Below are 20,001 nucleotides of genomic sequence, written 5' to 3'. Positions count from 1 at the left end.
GTTAATCAAACCCAAAGAGGGAGTCTTGAGAACCCCAACTTGAAATCAGCTGGTTAGAAGTTTCAGAGACACAGATTTGCAATTGGTATGGGAGGGCAGTCTTGTGAGACTGAGCCTTCAACCTGTGGAATCTGAGACTATTTCTAGACAGATAGTGTTGGAATTGAATAGAGGACAACCAGCTGGTTTCTGCTACAGAATTGATTGCCTACTTGTTGGTGGAGAAAATCCTCGAAACATTTGGTCGCAGAAGTCTTCTGTTTTGATGTTTGTGGTGTGAAAGCAGAGGGAAATCATGTGTGTGTGTTTCTTTCTATAAGTAGAGCAGATCAAGAGAGACTACTGTATCCTCTGTTCTAACTGCTCCGAGTTCATTTGTCTAGAAATTATACTTTCTAAGGTTGACACTGTCCACTTATACTAATTCTGCTAATAATACAATTTTCTGTCAGTCTTATAGGATTCTGTTTGCATTATGGCTATTGTACACTGTAGTTCACTTTTAGATATCAAATTGTGCTAAATTCGATTTTTCCTCTCATTTGAGAACTATAAAGGAGGGGAAATAATAGTTCTTAATGCATCAATTTTCTACCAGTAGTATACTTAATAATAATTTTACTATAGTCTTAATGTATTGTCCCAAAGGAATGCTGTATATCAAATTATCTCAGTCTTTATAACAAAGCATCTGAGTATTATGCTTTTTTATACAATATCTGGATCATGCATGAAAGTGTGCATGATTCTTTTAAATTAAGTTAAAGTATCATGATGTCTCCCAGGCTACTTTCAGACTCCTGGGCTCCTCCGGTGATCCTCCTGCCTCACCTTCCCAAGTAGCTGGGATTACAGGCATGTGCCATCATGCCCTCTTATGTTTTTAATATTCTGTATTTTCTATCTATATTTGTTGATTTAATGTATTTTACTTTTTCTCTTTAATAGTGCATGTGAGTTCTGTAGAGTCTATATTCAGGTAAGACTTTATGGTTTTTTAAAACGTATATTTTAACTCAGAACATATAGAGGAAAGAAATCACTATCTGTTGAGTATTCTACTCTGGGCTAGACAACATATTATGTGCTTAATATTTATCATCTCACATAGTCATCACACAGTTTTGTAAAACATCTGTGCTACTATCACCTACTTTGTAGTAGTCAGTCAAATGTGGTTCAGAGAGGTTGATTAATTGGTCTATGATTTCATAGCTAAAAAGTAACTGACCCTTGAGTTTGCCATCAGCCTACCTTGCTCCCAAATCTCTTCTCTTGCCCCTCAGCACAGATTGATGGATACCTGTGCATCATTAGGATCAAGGTCCAGGTTCAGATGGGATGAATTCACAAAGTCACATTTTGTCATATGTTAACTCTTTTTAGAGATTTCCCTTAGAACACTGGTTAATCCAAGACTTTGTTCTAACATGTTTAACAGTTAAAGAGGTAGACCAGTACCTTGTTTTTATCATCAAAGTTTTTAGAGCAGATCTGACTTAGCTGTGGTGACAAGACATAGGTTTTTGTTTCATAAGCAAGACCAGGTAAGTCCTATAGATGAATTATTTTACTCTTATTGGAGAATATCTACGTAGAAATATGTTAATCATATTTAGAGGCTATTTCTTATAGATTTCTCGGTTTACTGACTTCCCAGCTTAGTTTTTCTTCAAAGCAGTACCCTGCCTAGTTGCATGCAGTCTTCTTTTTTTTGCTAGAGTCTTTTTTTCTTCTTCCATGACTTTTCTATGATCTTTTCCTGATTACTTTCTTCTCTGCTTTCCTTGGTGTTCTTTTCTTCTATTATTTTATTGCTTTCTACCAGCCCCATTTTTCTATAGGTAAAATTAAAAGTACATGGAATTTTAGGATTTTAAGGACTCTTGGAGACTAATCAAAATACTTTCATATTTCAACCTGTATTTAATATCCTGGAAAAATGGTTGTTCAGATGGAGAGTCTGAAACTTAAAGTGACCTATTTAAATATAGGAGGTAACAAGTAATATTTAAACTCATTTCAAAGCCCATTACTCTTGTTTTTATATCACCATGTAAGTGAGTGTTTGAATAATAGAAAGGAAGAGGAAATGGGTCTAATTAAACAAATTGAAAAGGATAAGAATGGAATTAGCTGGAGAACCCAGTGGAAGTAGGTAACAAGAGAATTAGCAGGGAAAGGCCAAGTCTGAAGAGAAATAATCCCAGGATTGGTAGGAGTAAGGGTTTTACCAAAGAGATCAGAATGTTGGATCTTATGACAAGTTTGATGAAGATAAATTAGAACAAACACAGTAGATATTGGGAGTTATCTAGAAAGGCATATTAAATATGGTACAAAAGAGGTCCTGAATAGGTCACTGCTTTTTTGCTTGTTTAATTGGAGGAATGGACAAACTTCAAGATTTCTGTTGAAAGGGTAAAAAAAAAAAAAAAAAAAAAAGTCTCTACGATCAGATAGAAATGTGCTATTCTGTTCTTTCACCCCAAATCTCACTGGAGAGGCTTAGAGCCCCTTGAATGCTAGGAGATTGAAGGTTGCTGAATTACACAGATCTGTGGCCCAGGGCAAGTGTCCCCTCCCCTTTGCCTCTTTTTCCAAGCCTCTAATGTCCTACCCATGTACATGTAAAGCAGGGGTAAGATTGGCTGGCAAATAAGTCAGGGAGCTTCAATTGGGTTTTTGGTAACATGCTTATGGGGGAGGTGAATGACTGACTGAGACTCCATTTAGTTGTTTTCCAGGAACAGGTAAATACAGAGCTTCTTGGCTGGTCATTGAATTTATCTTTTCAGTAATCTGTGCTTTGATGAGCTGAATATTTAAAGGTTGGAGACTGCCATGAAGCCCTGCAGAAGAAAGATGTGGAAGTGAGAGACACTTTCACTATATATAGTGGCTCCCACTTCCAGATCTTTCTCTCTGTGTATATATGGTACTTAGAGAAATCCAATTATCAGGACTCAGTTTTTCTAGCAGTCTCTCTCCTTGGGAATAAGTACAAAGATTTTTAAGGTTTTGCTAGTTGTTGTAGCCCTGAACAGGGAAGGACAAGTATAAAATAAGTAGTTAGATTTTATTATTTTTACAGTTTCACTTTTTGTTGAGAAAAATATTTCTAATAAGAAATATACATTTGTGATTTGACATTTGTAGTTTCAGCTTTTCAACATTTCAAATATTTCAGGGCACCCTCTCTAGTGTTTTAGGGTGAAGGGAAGCAACAAGGCATTCTTAAGTGGTTTTTTTGCTGAGAAACAAAGAATGTCATTTTCCTGTGACACAGATTAGTCTTTGAATCAGAGATAGATAATGGAAAAGGGATACGGTAACTGTGTCTTTCTTCCTCATTTTAGGTTATCAAGTTTGTTCCGGTTTAGATATCAAAAGTTATGTCAGTTATTAAGTAGATTTCTAGTTCATCATTGAGGACAGTTTGTGAGGACAAATTATATTCAGGGTATGCCAATTATATTGGCTGTCACTATTTTTTATGAAGCTAAGAGTGAGTGTTCATTGAATGTTATAGGTTGGGGAGGAAGAGTCAAAAATATGTAACTAAGATATTTTTTAAAAACAGAGGGCATATTTTAATTTTACCAAGAAACATGATTTAATATACAGAGGACTGATCTTTTCCCAGATTTTGCTTTTTGTTTTCATTTTTTAAAGTGAGCACCAAGATATGTACTAGCAGATTTTATTTTTAAAATATGTGAATTTGCTCATTTATGTTACATCTTTTTTCTCTAAAGTCATTTTGGCAAACAGACTATTGAAAATTCACAGTCTACAAAACTTGAGGAAGACTTTAATCTTGCTACTAAGGTAAAATGGTCTTTTGTGAAGTTGATTTTCTCAGTTGGAATCTAGTTCTGTATAGTATTTACTTTTCATGTTTTGCAGTGCTGTAAGTATCATTATTTCATGTTGGCAATATAAAGTTGGTCAGATAAGAACATTTTATATAAAATATGAGTAGTTGATTTAAACTTTTTTTTTACTTTAGTAAATAACAAATGTTTGGTAAATACTTTGAGGTTGTGAGGGCCCAAAAAAGGAATGGGCTGGAGAATATATAGTGACAGGAACATTATATTAGAAAAAACTTTTCCACAGTAAAGAATATATAAAATCTGGTAAATTTTTATTTGGATAAGTGTACTTACTGTGAGTTTTAAAATTATCCTATTGTAACTTAAAAAAAAACCTCATGCTTAAATTTGTCTTTAATGGATCACGTTACTTATTACAGTAATCAAGGAATCTCTCTGATACTGTTCAGTTCCCAAACTGTGCCACATAGCATATAGGTTTTTTTGCACTTATTATTTTGATATTACGTAGTTTATAGGAGAGAGCTTTGTCTCAGTTTCTCTTCTTGGTTCTTTAAATACACCAAAATAATATTAGAAGTTGTGAAAATTTATTTGGGCATGGTGGTGCATGCCTGTAGTTCCAGCTACCAAGGAGGCTGATGCAGGAGGATTGCTTGAGCCCAAGAGTTTGAGACCAGTGTGGGCAACATAATGAGACCTTATCTCTAATTTAAAAAATAATAGTAGAAATTTAGAAATGTAAATTCTCTTTCTCAGAATCTGTATTATTAAGGGATGCCAGTGTGTTTTCTAAGTTACTTAATTAAAAGTATACTTTAAAGTCTTCATCTAAATGAAGAACGCAGGTTTTACCCCAATTAAACAACCAGTTCTGGAATTAGAGACTCTTAATAAGCATATGGCAAGATTTTAATTTCAGAATTTTTAAATTGCAGTTTTTAAACATATTGTTCTAGGATCTATGATCACATTTGAAAATTTTAAATTTCAGAAGATTTTGTATTTAGTTGTTTACATAATTGTTTTGAAGCTCTTGCATCACTATGAGATACCGCAAGTTAGAAAACATACTTGCGTGCATCCTTGTGTACCCAGAATACAGTCTTGCCTATAAAAAGCATTTTAAGAGGTTTTCAATGTGAATAAATAGGCAGACAAATGAATTTTTATGTTATGGAATGTTACAAGTAAGATAATATGCATAATATATCTTAAAATTAAATCTAATTCATTTCTAAAATATGGTTTAAATTTATATTGTCTTTTAATATTTAGAATGCATAAATTCATGTAAGTTATCTTGAGAAAATATGTCTTAAATAAGACAATCAGTGACATGTAGTAAATAAGAAAGAAGGTTACGCTGTATTTTCCAGTATCTTCCAAGTGGAGTTTAGATTAAAAAAAAAAAAATTAATGAATTTAGTCTCAACTCATGCTCTTTTTTTTTTTTGAAACGGGGTCTCCCTCTGTCATGCAGGCTAGAGTGCAGTGGCACGATCTCGGCTCACTTCCTCCTCCACCTTCCAGGTTCGAGCAGTTCTCCTGCCTTAGCCTCCTGTGTAGCTGGTACTACAGGCACGTGTCACCACGCCCACTTTATTTTTGTAATTTTAGTAGAGACAGGATTTTACCCTGTTGACCAGGATGGTCTCAATCTCTTGACCTCATGATTTGTCCTCCTGGGCCTCCCAAAGTGCTGGGATTACAGCGTGAGCCACTGAGCCCGGCCGAAAGTCATGTTCTATTAAACATATATTTTTAAGGAATACGTTACTCTAAAATTCTTATTACCAATACTTTCTTCAGGTGAAAAGTTTATGAAACATTCCTTTTTAAATTTTTTCTCTCTCTGTAGTAAGAAAATTCTCGCTTTTAGGTATTGGCTGACGACCATGTTTAACTAATTTGGTGTCTTCTTATATAATAATAAAATTTAAATCTTTATTACACAGGTATTAACAAAATAACTAATTATAGTGTAAATACTGATCGGCATTATAGGAATATGTTATGAACAAAAGTCTGTATTTTATGTATTTCATCACATGTCTTATAGTAGTTGTTTTTCACTTTCTTTCATGACTGAAGCTATACTTGATTGGTAAGGTCTCTTGTTTGTTTCTCCCTCTTTCACCTTTTTAAAAATGATTTACCCCAGACTTTTTTTCTCACAGAATACATTTTTTCAGTGTCTGCTTTTGAGAGGGCATCACTGTCTCCATTGTCAGCATATTTATTTACAGGTTTCTATTTAGTTGCTATACAGGATTTTCATTAATCAATCATTGCCTTCCCCATGATTTACTCTTTCTTTCTCTGTTTCTTGGAAGAAGCAGAATTTATACAATTATTTATACTTAGCTTTTTGCCACACAGAAGAGAAACAACCCATACCATTTCAATGCAAACCCAGTTAAATAAGGTACTATTAAAAACTAAAGTCTCACATTTTTCCACACAAGAGGTAATTAATACAACTGTGAAGAGATATTCCAAAATATAACATGTAATTTAACTTTTTAAATTTTAATTATTTCTATAATATTATAAACTTTGTAAGGGTAAATTTTTGTCCTAGGTTATTTTGGTTAAAAAAATAATCTAGGGGCCGAGTGCGGTGGCTGACGCCTGTAATCCTAGGACTTGGGAAGCCCAGGTGGGTAGATCACGAGGTCAGGAGATCGAGACCATCCTGGCTAACATGGTGCAACCCCGTCTCTACTAAAAATACAAAAAATTAACCAGGTGTGGTGGCGGGCGCCTGTAGTCCCAGCTACTCAGGAGGCTGAGGCAGGAGAATGGCGTGAGTCCGGGAGGCGGAGCTTGCAGTGAGCAGAGATTGCACCACTCTAGCCTGGGAGACAGAACAAGACTCCATCTCAAAAAAAAAAAAAAAAAAAGAAAAAGAAAAAAGAACAATAATAATCTAATGGATACCATCATATTTCTATAATAATAAATTATATGAAGGGGTGAAATGAAATAATTCATTCATTGATGGATACCACCATATTTCTATAATAATAAATTACATGAACGGGGTGAAATGAAATAATTCATTGAAGAAGGGTAAGATAAACATAGAGACTCCATGAGAGAGTCAAGATGACACAGATTATTATTAAAAAAAGAACAAAAAAGTTGTTTAAATGAGAGCAGGAGCGCTCTAGAATAAAAGATATTATATAAATGATTTAAAATAAAAAATTAGAAAACATAGCCAGGTAATAAATTACGGCTCAGGTGTTTTTGAGTGACTTGTAGCTGATTTTAATAAAAGGCTATTTTTGCAATCTACTCATCTGACAAAGGGCTAATATCCAGAACCTACAAAGAACTCAAACAAATTTACAAGAAAAAAACAAACAACCCCATCAAAAAGTGGGCAAAGGATATGAACAGACAGTTCTCAAAAGAAGACATTCATACAGCCAACAGACACATGAAAAAATGCTCATCATCACTGGCCATCAGAGAAATGCAAATCAAAACCACAATGAGATACCATCTCACACCAGTTAGAATGGCGATCATTAAAAAGTCAGGAAACAACAGGTGCTGGAGAGGATGTGGAGAAATAGGAACACTTTTACACTGTTGGTGGGATTGTAAACTAGTTCAACCATTATGGAAAACAGTATGGCGATTCCTCAAGGATCTAGAACTAGATGTACCATATGACCCAGCCATCCCATTACTGGGTATATACCCAAAGGATTATAAATTATGCTGCTATAAAGACACATGCACACGTATGTTTATTGTGGCACTATTCACAATAGCAAAGACTTGGAATCAACCCAAATGTCCATCAGTGACAGACTGGATTAAGAAAATGTGGCACATATACACCATGGAATACTATGCAGCCATCAAAAAGGATGAGTTTGTGTCCTTTGTAGGGACATGGATGCAGCTGGAAACCATCATTCTTAGCAAACTATCACAAGAACAGAAAACCAAACACCGCATGTTCTCACTCATAGGTGGGAACTGAACAATGAGATCACTCGGACTCAGGAAGGGGAACATCACACACCGGGGCCTATCATGGGGAGGGGGGAGAGGGGAGGGATTGCATTGGGAGTTATACCTGATGTAAATGACGAGTTGATGGGTGCAGCACACCAACAAGGCACAAGTATACATATGTAACAAACCTGCACGTTATGCACATGTACCCTACAACTTAAAGTATAATAAGAATAAATAAATTAAAAAAAAAAAAAGAATAACTATAGGTAAGAGCAATTTATTGTACTCTTTAAAATACCTAGTAGAGAATAATTTGAATGTTTCTAATATATAGGAAAGATAAATACTTATGGTGATTAATATCTCAATTATTCTGTTTTGATTATGTGAATGTATTAAGTGATAATATGTACCCCCAAAACATGTACATTTATACTGTGTCAACAAAAAAATTATAAATGGCCGGGCGCGGTGGCTCACACCTGTAATCCCAGCACTTTGGGAGGCCAAGGCAGGCAGATAATGAGGTCAGGAGATCGAGACCATCCTGGCTAACATGGTGAAACCCTGTCTCCACTAAAAAATAGAAAAAAATTAGCCGGGCGTGGTGGCAGGCACCTGTAGTCTCAGCTACTCGGGAGGTTGAGGCAGGAGAATGGCATGAACCCGGGCGGTGGAGCTTGCAGTAAGCCAAGATTGCACCACTGCACTCCAGCCTGGGCAACAGAGCCAGACTCTGTCTCAAAAAAAAAAAAAAAAAAAAAAAATTATAAACAAGGAACGAAAATTTAATTCTCACTTCTTTTATTAACTTTACGTTTTATATTTAATTTAGTCATATTAATGTAGAATGCAAAGTGAAATCTGTTTTAGGCCTTGTCAGCCTTATTGTGAATTATCAATTTTTGACTCTTTGGTTTCTGGTTTAAGATTTCTAATTTAATGTTTGACATATTCTTAGGTTATTTAACTAATTTATCTTACTCTTTGATGTAACCGTGGTAGCTGTTTTGAATATTTTTGATAATAGAGTATAAATAAATAAGCATTTTATTTAAGCTTGTTATTAAAATTACATTTTCTGATCATATGAACAATGTTCTTATTCTGTGTCTCTTAAATTTTTAATCACTTTTTTAAAATCACTTTTAAGCTAGAACACTCTCAAAGAAATAAATGTAGAAATTATTAATCTCTAAAAATATTCTGATATCTTTTGTTCATAGTATGTATGTAGTGGTATTATATACACACAACAAATGAATTTATTCAATATTTGTGGATTTTTTAAAAGTAAAGTGCCTATTATCATAGAATCATATGTGAGGGAAGATTGTTAACAGAGTATACAAACTTAACATCGGAAGAATTGTTTTTACTCTTAAAATATCTCTTGCAATGGGGATATTTTATATTATTTCCAGGAAGCCTTATTAACTTTAGTCTTCATAATTATCAAACCTTGCACATACATTTGTTTATTTCTAAAACTCAGGAATCCTGTTGATTTGAATTTTTTAGTTTCTTTCTTCACTTCTCCTGTGAATACTGAATTCTGCTTGACAATCATAGATATACATAAAAACTATTAAATCTTGAACTTGAATAATTATTGTTTAATTTTCTTTATGTGAGATCTTTTCTCCAATTTTAAACTACCATCCTATATGGTATAAGCAGGCAATTTGAGCTAGCATTATATTGTTTACAGGAACATAAGAAAAGCATGTGAATTTTAAAGCAGGGTTTCACATTTCTATCTCACTTTATAGTAGTACTTAAAAATGCCTCGTAATTCTATGGGTAAGCATTTCTCTTCTAAAATTAAAAATTTCAAGGTTTTTATATAGGTCATTTTGCAGAATCTTGTTGTAGATTTAAATGTTTTCATTCAATTCAAAGATGCATATTGCAATAATATTTCAGAAATAAATATTTACATATATAAATAAAATTATATTCTTGAAACAAATTTGGAAATATATGACTGAGAAACTTAATCCCACATTTTTCTCTCTCCTTTAATTTCATTTTCAAAATTTCAACAGTCTGTGTAGATTTGTGTTGCTTAATTCTACCCATTTAGTCTATCTTATAAATATTTATTTCCTTATCACTATGTAATTTTCCTCATGTAGATTATCTACTCATACTCCAAATGTATTTATCCAGATCTTTCTTCCAAGCCCCTTGGATGCCTCAAATCTTAGAGGTCTCAAACTGAAAGCATCTTTTTTTTTTATTCTTTTCCTGCCTCTTTTCTGACTCTTTGTAATCTACTCAGTCATCTGGTTTCCCCATCCTAGTAAATAACACCTAGGAAGTAGCCATGAAATGCTCAAGCACTTCAACCTCCATTTTAACCGTCCCCCACATCCTGCACTTCAACCTTCCTCCAGGTCACCAAGCCAGTCACACACCAAAATTTGTATTATCTACCTTCTTATAATTTTCCATGTCTTATTACCGTAATTAACTCTCTACCTATAATTTTGAAGTACTCCTTTCTAGTTTTGCCCCATCTCCCCATGTTCATCTATCTTTACATCACTGGAAGGGTCACCTTTCTAAAATATATTTGTAATGATGTAACTCATCTGCATATTGAGCGGATACCCATTACCTGAAGGGTTAAGTACACATTCTAGCGCGACACATATCTTATATGGTTTGGCCCCATTTTCTCTCTTCAACTCATTTCCTCTGACTGTGTTCCAGTTTTACCATATCACTTTGGCACCCCTCAGTTGCCATGTTGTTTCATGCCTTATTATTTTGCACATGCTGTTGCACCTAGAGTCTTTGTATCCTGACTCTGCACTTTGCCTGTCCTTCCAAATATGGCCCCATTATGGCAGCATTTTCTGTGCTTTTCAGGTGAAACTGATTTTTCTCTCCTTTATGCCCTTATGTATTTTATTGACTTAAATTGTAGAACTGGTGAGTTATGTTTTTCTGTTCTTATTTGTTTTCACATGTCTCTACCATTTCTTGAATGTAAGCTAGAATTTATCTTCTGTGTGTATTTTCTGCTTCTACTAGGTTAGTGCCTGTGATTTGATAGATACAATGGATGTTTTTGTTTTGTTTTGTCTGACAAATTGAGTGAGTGAGTGAATAAATACTATTTTTTTCTGAAGATTTTTTTGTTGTTGCTTTTCGGTTTTTTGTAATAGGAGGGAGCAACAAAGACAGTAACTGGACAACAAGAAAATGATATTGGCATTATTGAACAAGCTCCACAAGATCAAAAAAGTAATGACGATTTTATTTTTTTATGCCAAAATAATAAAAGTGGTAATTTAGTGAATATCTCTGAAAATTTTTCTATGCTTAAATGCTATTATTTAGAAAACAATTTTGTAGACCAAATAACAATGTCTACTTAAAAAAATACTTTCTGCTGTCTTTTCTCATACTATCAATTCTTTTTTCTGAACCTGCTTCAATTTTGAATTTCTATTTTTGCTATTAACTCTTATTTTTGAAATATTCATAAATGGAAATAGATTTGTATATGTTTTTACACTTTACAGTAATAAGTGTTCTCATATATGTGTCTGTGAATAACATTTTGTAGATAAGATGCCCACATCAGAATCAGGACAAAAAGAAGATATAAAATCACCTTCTGATTCTGAGGTATGTGTATTGTTGTTGATGTTATTTTAAAATTTAAGTAATGAGTAATCTTAAAACATAGAAAGATGATTTGACTTTATTTTCTCACCTCTGCATGTGTCTATATGAAATTATTTTCTGGCATTTATCAGAACGTACTTTTTAATCATGTGCCAAGTGGATAACAGTTGCATAGTGCAATTCTGCTGATTTGCATTATTAATTTTGAAGCCAGTGTAGAATAGTGCAAAAGAAAATAAGGCTTAGAAGGCACCAGGAATCTATTCAAGTTCTGAAGTTAAATTTGTCTAAAAACTAAATAATTTATCTGCGTTCATTTATGGGCAAATGTATGATTCTATGTATATCTAGATATACAAAAGCTCTAACTGGATTCAGGGAGAAAGAGTTTAAACTGTAGTCTTAGTCTTGCTCAACTTGGAACTTGAAAAGATCATGCCTGGGACTTGAAAGTATTGGTATATTTTGATTATCCAGTATATATCTGAAAGAACATTTCAGGAATTGGATAAACATGAGAAATAGGACACCTGTAAAACTGTAATAACAACAATTTGGTTGAGTAGTATTTTAATAAGCAGGCATTCTTTTCACAAATAGAAACCTTTGAGTCCCTTTGTGGCAGCCATGTTTGCAGCCACATAAGTATCAAATAATAATGATGTATTCCAAAGTCACAGCTGTGGATGTGAAAGAGATAGGAAAGGCCTTACCACTTAGAAGCAGCAGCTGCGTAGTGGTAACAACAATGAGTGGATGTCAAAAAATAAGTCTGTATTTTGGTTCTGTCACTTACTATCTATGGGAACTTGGGAAAAATCATTTAACCTAATCAAATACCAGTAACCTTGTTAATAAAAATAGTGCTCATATCTACCTCTTAGGTACATGTGATGAAATAATGTTGTAACAAATGTGAAAAGATTTTGTAAACTGGAAAGTCTGTATACGAATGTCAGATGAAATGATCAAAGTGGCATTTATGTGAGAGCAGTATTGTTAGCACAAGAACGGGGAGTAGGAACAGGCATGTGGATTTCTAATTTTGGGTAAGGGGATGGTAACTTTCAGCAGGCTACAACTGCAGATTTTCCATAGAAATATAGCAGTTTGGAAAGTTAGACTTTCCTGATGAGATTTTCAATGTTTTGACCTGGAGTAATTTCTTTCTGAGCACTAACTGTGTTAGGCAATGAGACTCTGAATATCCAAGATGAGGGATTATGCTGTAGTAGTAGGAAGAGAATAACAAATAGAAAAAACTTATAAGTCACTATAACTTTTTCTTAAAAACAAAACAGAGAATGTTTGGTTAGAGAAAATTGAAGAACTTTATAATTAGCATGGGTGTGGGAGTGGCAGTGGAATTCTGTGGTCAGAGTAGATCTTTCTGAGACTGCCATTTAATCTCCATCTCAAAGATGAGGCGTAGGCCATATGAAAGTCTAGGAGGAAGACATTCTAAACAGAGAGAACAGTGGACCGTATTTGTTCATCATTTTGTTCTTAACCTAGAATGACTAGGAAGTAGAAAGTGGGGTAACCACCAACATCATCATCATCCTCATTATTCTAAAGTGAAGAAAAATCTGCAAATATGTGTCTGGCACATGTTACACGTTTCACGAATACATGTTTTTGTTTTTCTCTTTTTATGAAGGCTTGCTCTACTTTTCTGAAGTTGTGTCTTAATCAATCACATACTTTATCTAATGACTTTGCTTTCATTTAAAAGTAACATAAATAAAAGTTTTCCTTCTGAATCTTTCCTTTTATTCAAGCAGTTCTTTATCAGCAAAAAACTTGTAAAAATTATTCTTATTATCTTAAGCCCTTGTTTTCCTAAATGAAACAATTTCTACAGAGTTCTATTCCTACTCTGTATGACATACTCTGAAAATTCTCTTCATGCCCTGCATAGTTTTTAACAAAAATTCTATATTTATGCATATGTCAAGTGTTTAATCATATTGTGTTCTGTTTGAAATGCCCTATTATTTTTGGTGAGGACTACAGAGTAAGGCAGATACTTTGAATTTAATTCCTTTTGTACACGAGTGAATTTTTTCTGAATATGTTTTATTTTCCATGCTCAGTAACCTCGTCAATAGCGACATGAAGATAAAAGATAAGTTTGATATACAGAGCACATTTGAGGTTTCCTCTTGAAATGTTTTGGTGTTCAATATGTGAACAGCTTTAAATCTAATTACCTTTAAAGTAAAAAAAAAAATATGTTTTAAGAAATTTTTTTTTTTTTTTTTTTTTTTTTTTTTTTGAGATGGAGTCTTGCTCTGTCACCAGGCTAGAGTGCAATGCCTGATCTCAACTCACTGCAGCCTCTACCTCCTGGGTTCCAGCAATTCTCCTGCCTCAGCCTCCTGAGTAGCTGGGATTACAGGCACCTGCCACCATGCCCAGCTAATTTTTGTATTTTTAGTAGAGATGGGGTTTCACCCAATTGGCCAATATGGTCTCGATCTCTTGACCTCGTGATCCACCCGCCTTGGCCTCCCAAAGTGCTGTGATTACAGGTGTGAGCCATTGTGCCCAGTCCATAAAAAAGATTTTAAATAAAAGTATTGATGCTTGTCATTTTTATTATTTTAAAATTGAAAATATTTATTGATGTGGCTCACGCCGTAATCCCAGTGCTTTGGGAGGATGAGGCGGGTGGATCACTTGAGATCAGGAGTTCAAAACCAGCCTGGCCAACATGGTGAAACCCTGTCTATCCTAAAAATAGAACAAGTTAGCCAGGCGTGGTGGCTCATGCCTATAGTCCCAGTTACTTGGGAGGCTGAGGCAGGAGAATTGCTTGAACCTGGGAGACAGAGGTGGCAGTAGGCCAAGATCACACCAAAGAGCCACGCTGCAAGACTTCATCTCAAAAAAACAAAAAAATGAAATAAACAAATTATTTATTGATATTATCTTTAACAGATTATCTCTAAGAGTGCTGGACAGAATTATATGTGTTTACCTGGTGCTATATATCAAAATGATGTCGAAACAATAAATCACAAAATAGAAGGTAAGAACAATTTTTTTAATTTAAAACACCATTTGGCCAAATGTTTGTCTAAATGCATGAGGACTGATATACTCTGACAGCCAAAGAAAATTATTTTTTAAATGCATAGCATAGAAGAACAAAAGGAGTGAAACTTATATGTCTTCTCAGGTGTTAGCAACAGATTATATTGACAGTGCCAAAAAAAAGAGCGGAATTATTAGTTTAAATTCAATATACTGTAAGACCTGAGCAAAGGAGTAAAAGAGGAAATGAAGACAGAGGAAGACAGAGAATACATGGAGTACATGAGGCAACAAGAAGCAGGCTTATATAATGGCGGATGGTAAAATAAAATAATTCTTTAGAGAAAGATAGGTCATGGTTAGAAAGATTTGAAGAATATAAAGTGACCTTTCATTACCAAAATTTGCCAGGGAATTATAGCAAAATGTTGTCTCTCCTGTCTTTCTCACTGGTGGGGAAGCATTAGGGATGGAAGCACCTGACCATGGAGAGTTGTGTTTTATCTGCAATAGGTGAATATAAGCATATTTGCACAGCCATGCATGTATATAATTTGTCATATAGACTCGGTATAGATCAGAAGTTTTCAAACTGTAGAAAATCAGCTGAATACCTTGTTAACAATGCACGCTATGATTCAGCAGGCATGGGATTCTGGCATTTTTAAATAAGTTCTCAAGTGATGCTGATACTGGTGGTCCTTCAACCTCACTCTTAAGTAGCAAGGGAACAGCCTTTCCTTTGGAAAAATCTGGAAGAAGGGCAGTTGGATAGAAGGTCAAGACATAACAGGGTCAAGGGAAAGCATTATATTGCTTTTATTTCTGAGTATGTTTCTGGCCAGAGGGGAAAAAAGGTAAATAAATAGTAATTACAGATGTCAGATACTACCCCTAATCAAAGAGAAAGAAAGTGTTGGGAAAATTGATTTTAAAAGATGTTGAGTGGGAAGAATCAAGACCACAGATATAGACATTATTTTGGCTAAGGAAGAGGGATTGTGAGGCAGGAAACGGGGCAAGAAAGAAGATAGCTAGGCAACTTTAGAGTTTCTGAAAAGGAAATGTGAGTGAATTAACTTCAGATGCATTTAGAATATTTCTGTTATATATTCGTTTTCTGCCTCATGGCTCTCAGTACTCCTTGGACCTTGCATGGACCTTGATTTAATTCTATGAAATGTTGGAAATTTAGGTTACTTACAGCACTCATTTTTCCTATAAGTTTCTAATGTCTCTCCAAGGAGTCACAAGTTGATTCTGAAGATATTGTTGCATTGCGGAAATACTATCTCATTGTAATTAAAGTAGCTTTTAATTTATATGCAGTACAAGTTCTTTAAGCTTATTTATCTAAAACACATTCACATCAAATATATTGTCATGGCCTACTGAAATTTCAAAGGATTGGATGTATATTTTGCTAATATCAAAAAGTTAGTATCTTGAAGAATCTTACTTATTGATAAATAATCTTTTTTGAAGAACCGTGTAATAAAGATTGCTTAATCAAACTAAGTAATAATAAAAAATAAAAACTTAGAAATGACAGATGATAGGTAATTAAAATTATCTGAGTGAACAGCAAATATCTGACATAGTGGGTTTCATGGGAGAAGAGAATATGACTTCTTTTGTGAAGAAATAATTAATACAAATTAGTCAAACTTTTATTTTTCTTTTGCATTCTAATGAATATGAAGTTAATTTTTAGATTTTTAAGATTGCAGTTCTAACCAATTGACTATAGAAGTGGTGGTTATTATCCACCAAGAGAATATACAGGCTACAGAAGAAAGTCCACAGATTCATGAATGAAAATAGATTTGTATATGTTTAAAAAATTTATAATAAGAAGTGTTCTTATGAATGTGTCTGTGATTAACCTTTTATAGATCAGAGGTTCCCAACAGAATCCAAACAAGAGGAAGATAAAGAAAATGCTTGGGATTCTGGGGTATTGTATATTATTGATGTTATTATTCTCTAAAAATGTTAATATTGAGTGATGTGAAAATACAAAATCAGAGGCTTTGACTTGGTTTTCTTACCACTGCATATGCTCAGAAGAAATTCTGGTATTTCTAAAAACACACTTGGCTGGGCACTGTAATTCATGCCTGTAATGCCAGCACTTTGGGAGGCCCAAGGTGGGAGGATCACCTGAGTTTGGGAGTTCGAGACTAGCCTGGTAAATATGGTGAAATCCTGTCTCTACTAAAAATACAAAATTAGTTGGACACGGTGGCACATACCTGTAATCCCAGCTACTTGGGAAGGTGAGGCAGGAGAATTACTTGAACCCGGGAGGAGGAGGTTGCAGTGAGTTGAGATTGTACCATCACACTCCAGCCTGGGTGACAGAGTGAGACTCTGTCTCCAAAAAAAAAAAAAAAAATACTTAAAAAAAAAAATCTATGTGCTAAGTAGATTACTGCTTGATAGTGAAATTCTACTAATTTTCAGAATTAGTTTTAGACACGAGTTTAGTATAGTATAAAAAATAAAGCTTAGAATTCACCAGTAATTCACATGAGTTCGAGGGAAAGTTTGGCTGAAAACTAAAGAATTACTCTGAATCCACCTTTGGGCAAATATATGATTTGGTGGTATATCTAGATGTAAAAAAGTTCTAATTAGATTAATAGAAAATTAGTTTAAGCTGCGGTTTTGTACAACTTGAAACATGAAAAGATAATGCTTTGGATTTGAAATAATTGACATATGTATATTGTCCAGTAGAGATCTGAAGGAACATTTTAGGAGAAAATAATGCATAAAGAATAGGAAACCAGTGGGACTGTAATAACAACAATTTGTTTGAGTAGTGTTTTAAAAAGAAGAAATTGTTTTTACAAATAGAACTCTTTGAGTCCATCTGTGGTAGCCATGCTTATAGCAACATAAGTACCAAATAATAATGATGTAGTCCAAGGTCACAACTGTGGAAAGACACAGGAAGTGACTGACCTCTTAGATCCAAGCCCCTGCTGCACAGTGGTAACAGAAATGAGATGTCAGTAGACAAGTCGACTTTATCTAATTTGTCCATAGACAAAAAAAAAAAAAAAAAAAAGACTTTCTAATACTTGTCTGCTTTCATTTAAACATAACATAATATAAGTTTTCCTTAGTACTTTTTCATTTCATTCAAGTACTTTTTCTGTCAGCATTTTATCAAAAACATTTTGATTATTTTAAGCCCCTGTTTACCTAAATAAAGCAGCTTCTACAATGTTCTGAGTATACTTTATATGACTTATTCTTAACATTCTCTTCATACCATGCATCATTTTTAACACTAAATAATTCTATAATCATGAATATTTTCGATGTTTAATGCAGTATGTATGTGCGGCAGCCCTCCTTTCCAGGGAACACCAGCTGCAGGGAGTCTGTCCCTTGCAGACCTCTGACCCGGCGACAGATGAATAAAGTACATTGACACACAGATATTCTGCTCAGTCAGTCCAGCTGAGAGTGTCCAAGTGGCTTACAGACTCCCTGCTGAGTTCTGTAAACAGTTGCCACTATGGCCCTGATCAGCTAGTCAGACTCACAATTATTCAGTAAGATTAATTAACAAAAGCTTGAGTCAACACCATTAGAGGGTAATTGACATTGTGGACTTCCCGAGTAAAAAGCCCTTAAGCACCTGTGGTACATCAAAGGTTAGTCTTAAGATTATATGAGTAAATTAGCTAGCTAGGTAAACTACTCAGCCTTCCTTTATGACTACTTTAATTTGTTTAACTAAAGGTGAAGATCAGGTTGCCTTCAACCATATCTATTACCAAAATTGTGCAAACTTCTCAGTCTTCCAAGCAGCTTTGTGTCTATCTCTATAATTATCTCTAATATTTTTCCCACCAGCCTGATTGAATTCCAACTTGTGTTATGGCAGGTAGCAAGTGTATTATATTTTGTTTGATGTGCCTTCTTGATTTTTGGTGAGGAAGATAAAGTAAGATATTTTTAAGTGAGTTGCTTCTTGAAATATGCAGATAAGTGTATATTTTTGTCAATATTATTTATTTTTTCATGCTCAGTAACTGAGTCAATAGCTGCATGAAGATAACTGGTAAGTTTTGATCTAGATAGCATATGTGAGGTTTTCTATCAAAATGTTGTGATTTTCAATATGTGCCTATCCTTAAATCAAATTGCCTTTGAAGCCAGAAATTGAGTTTAAAAATATTTTAATTAGGAAATTTTATGCCTCTTTTGATTTTAAAATTGAAATTATCTATTGATACTACTTTTAACAGAGTCTCTTTGAGAGTTCTACAAAGATTCAAGTGTGTACACCTGAGTCTATTTATCAAAGTGTAACGAAGCATATAAATAGAGAAGTAGAAGGTAAGAACCATTTTTATTTGAAAAGTCTTTTAACCATATGTTTGTCTAAATGCATGAAGACTGATATACTCTAATAGCCAAATAAAATTACCCACTAAATACATAACATTGAAAAGAGAGGAATAAAATGGTAAGTTACATTTTATTCCTTGTATAATTTGGCAACAGGATATATAGAGAGTACAAAAAAAAAAAAGAAACCAAATTATTTGAATCCAAAATACTCTAAGACATGAGGAGAGTCAGGAAATAAGTAAGAGAAAAGGAGTAAAAAAGGGAATGAAGACTAAGGAAGACAGAGAGAGTATAGGGAGTTCATGAAGGAAGAAGAAGCAGGTTTATTAAATGGAGATGGGAAAATATATATATATATATATCTAGAAAAGATAGACAATGCGTAGAAAGATGGTAAGAAAATGATCTTCCAGTCCCAAAACTTGTCAGAAAATTATAGTTAAAGTTTTCTCACTTTTCCTGTCTTTCTCACTACTGGGAAGGCATTAGGAATGGAATTATCTGAGCATGCAGAATTGTGTTTTATTTGCAATAGGTGAGTATTAACAAATATGCATAGGTGTGCATCTATATAATTTGTCATATATACTCAGTATAGACCAAAAGTTATGAAACATTAGAAAATCAGCTGAATACCTTATTAATACACAGTATCATTCAGCACAATTGAGTTTCTATTAGTAAGTTCTCAGGCAATGCTGATACCAGTGGTACTTGGAGCTCGCTCTCAGAAGCAAGGGGAGAGGCCATTTATGGGGAAAATGTGGAAGAAGAGCAACTGAATAAATGGTCAAGACATAACAGGGTCAAGAGAAAGCATTATATTCCTTTTGTTTCTGAGTATGCTTTTAGCCAGAGAAGAAGAAGAAAAAGATAAAAAAGCAGAAACTGTAAATTTAAGATACTCTCACTAAACAAGGAGAAAGGAAGTGATGGAAAAAGAAATTTGAAACAGTGTTGGATGGAAAGAATTCTACAGAGTTAGAGGGTTTTGTTTATTTTTGATTTTTATTTTATTTTTTTAATAGAGGCATTCTAGGCAGATAACAGGGGACAAACAAGAAAGAAGGTAGGCAGGTTTTGTCCTCTGAGAAGGACAGTTGAGTGAACTCTCTTCAGATGCATT

General features: G+C 34.1%; 1 protein-coding gene across 1 annotated transcript in view; it reads left to right on the top strand.

Moving 5' to 3' along the window:
* Positions 1-20,001, top strand: part of LOC144331425 (ankyrin repeat domain-containing protein 30B-like) — a 132,621-nt gene that overhangs the window by 30,535 nt on the left and 82,085 nt on the right. Inside the window, exons 9-13 of the mRNA XM_077947955.1 lie at positions 949-979; positions 3,759-3,831; positions 14,406-14,496; positions 16,397-16,458; positions 18,770-18,860. Of these exons, the coding sequence (XP_077804081.1) occupies positions 949-979; positions 3,759-3,831; positions 14,406-14,496; positions 16,397-16,458; positions 18,770-18,860 (348 nt within the window). The remainder of the gene's footprint in view (positions 1-948; positions 980-3,758; positions 3,832-14,405; positions 14,497-16,396; positions 16,459-18,769; positions 18,861-20,001) is intronic.

Source organism: Macaca mulatta, chromosome 9 (genome assembly GCF_049350105.2).
Source record: "Macaca mulatta isolate MMU2019108-1 chromosome 9, T2T-MMU8v2.0, whole genome shotgun sequence".
Classification (NCBI taxonomy): Eukaryota; Metazoa; Chordata; class Mammalia; order Primates; family Cercopithecidae; genus Macaca; species Macaca mulatta.
Note: the sequence above shows the minus strand (reverse complement) of the source record. Positions and strands in the feature narration are given on the sequence as shown.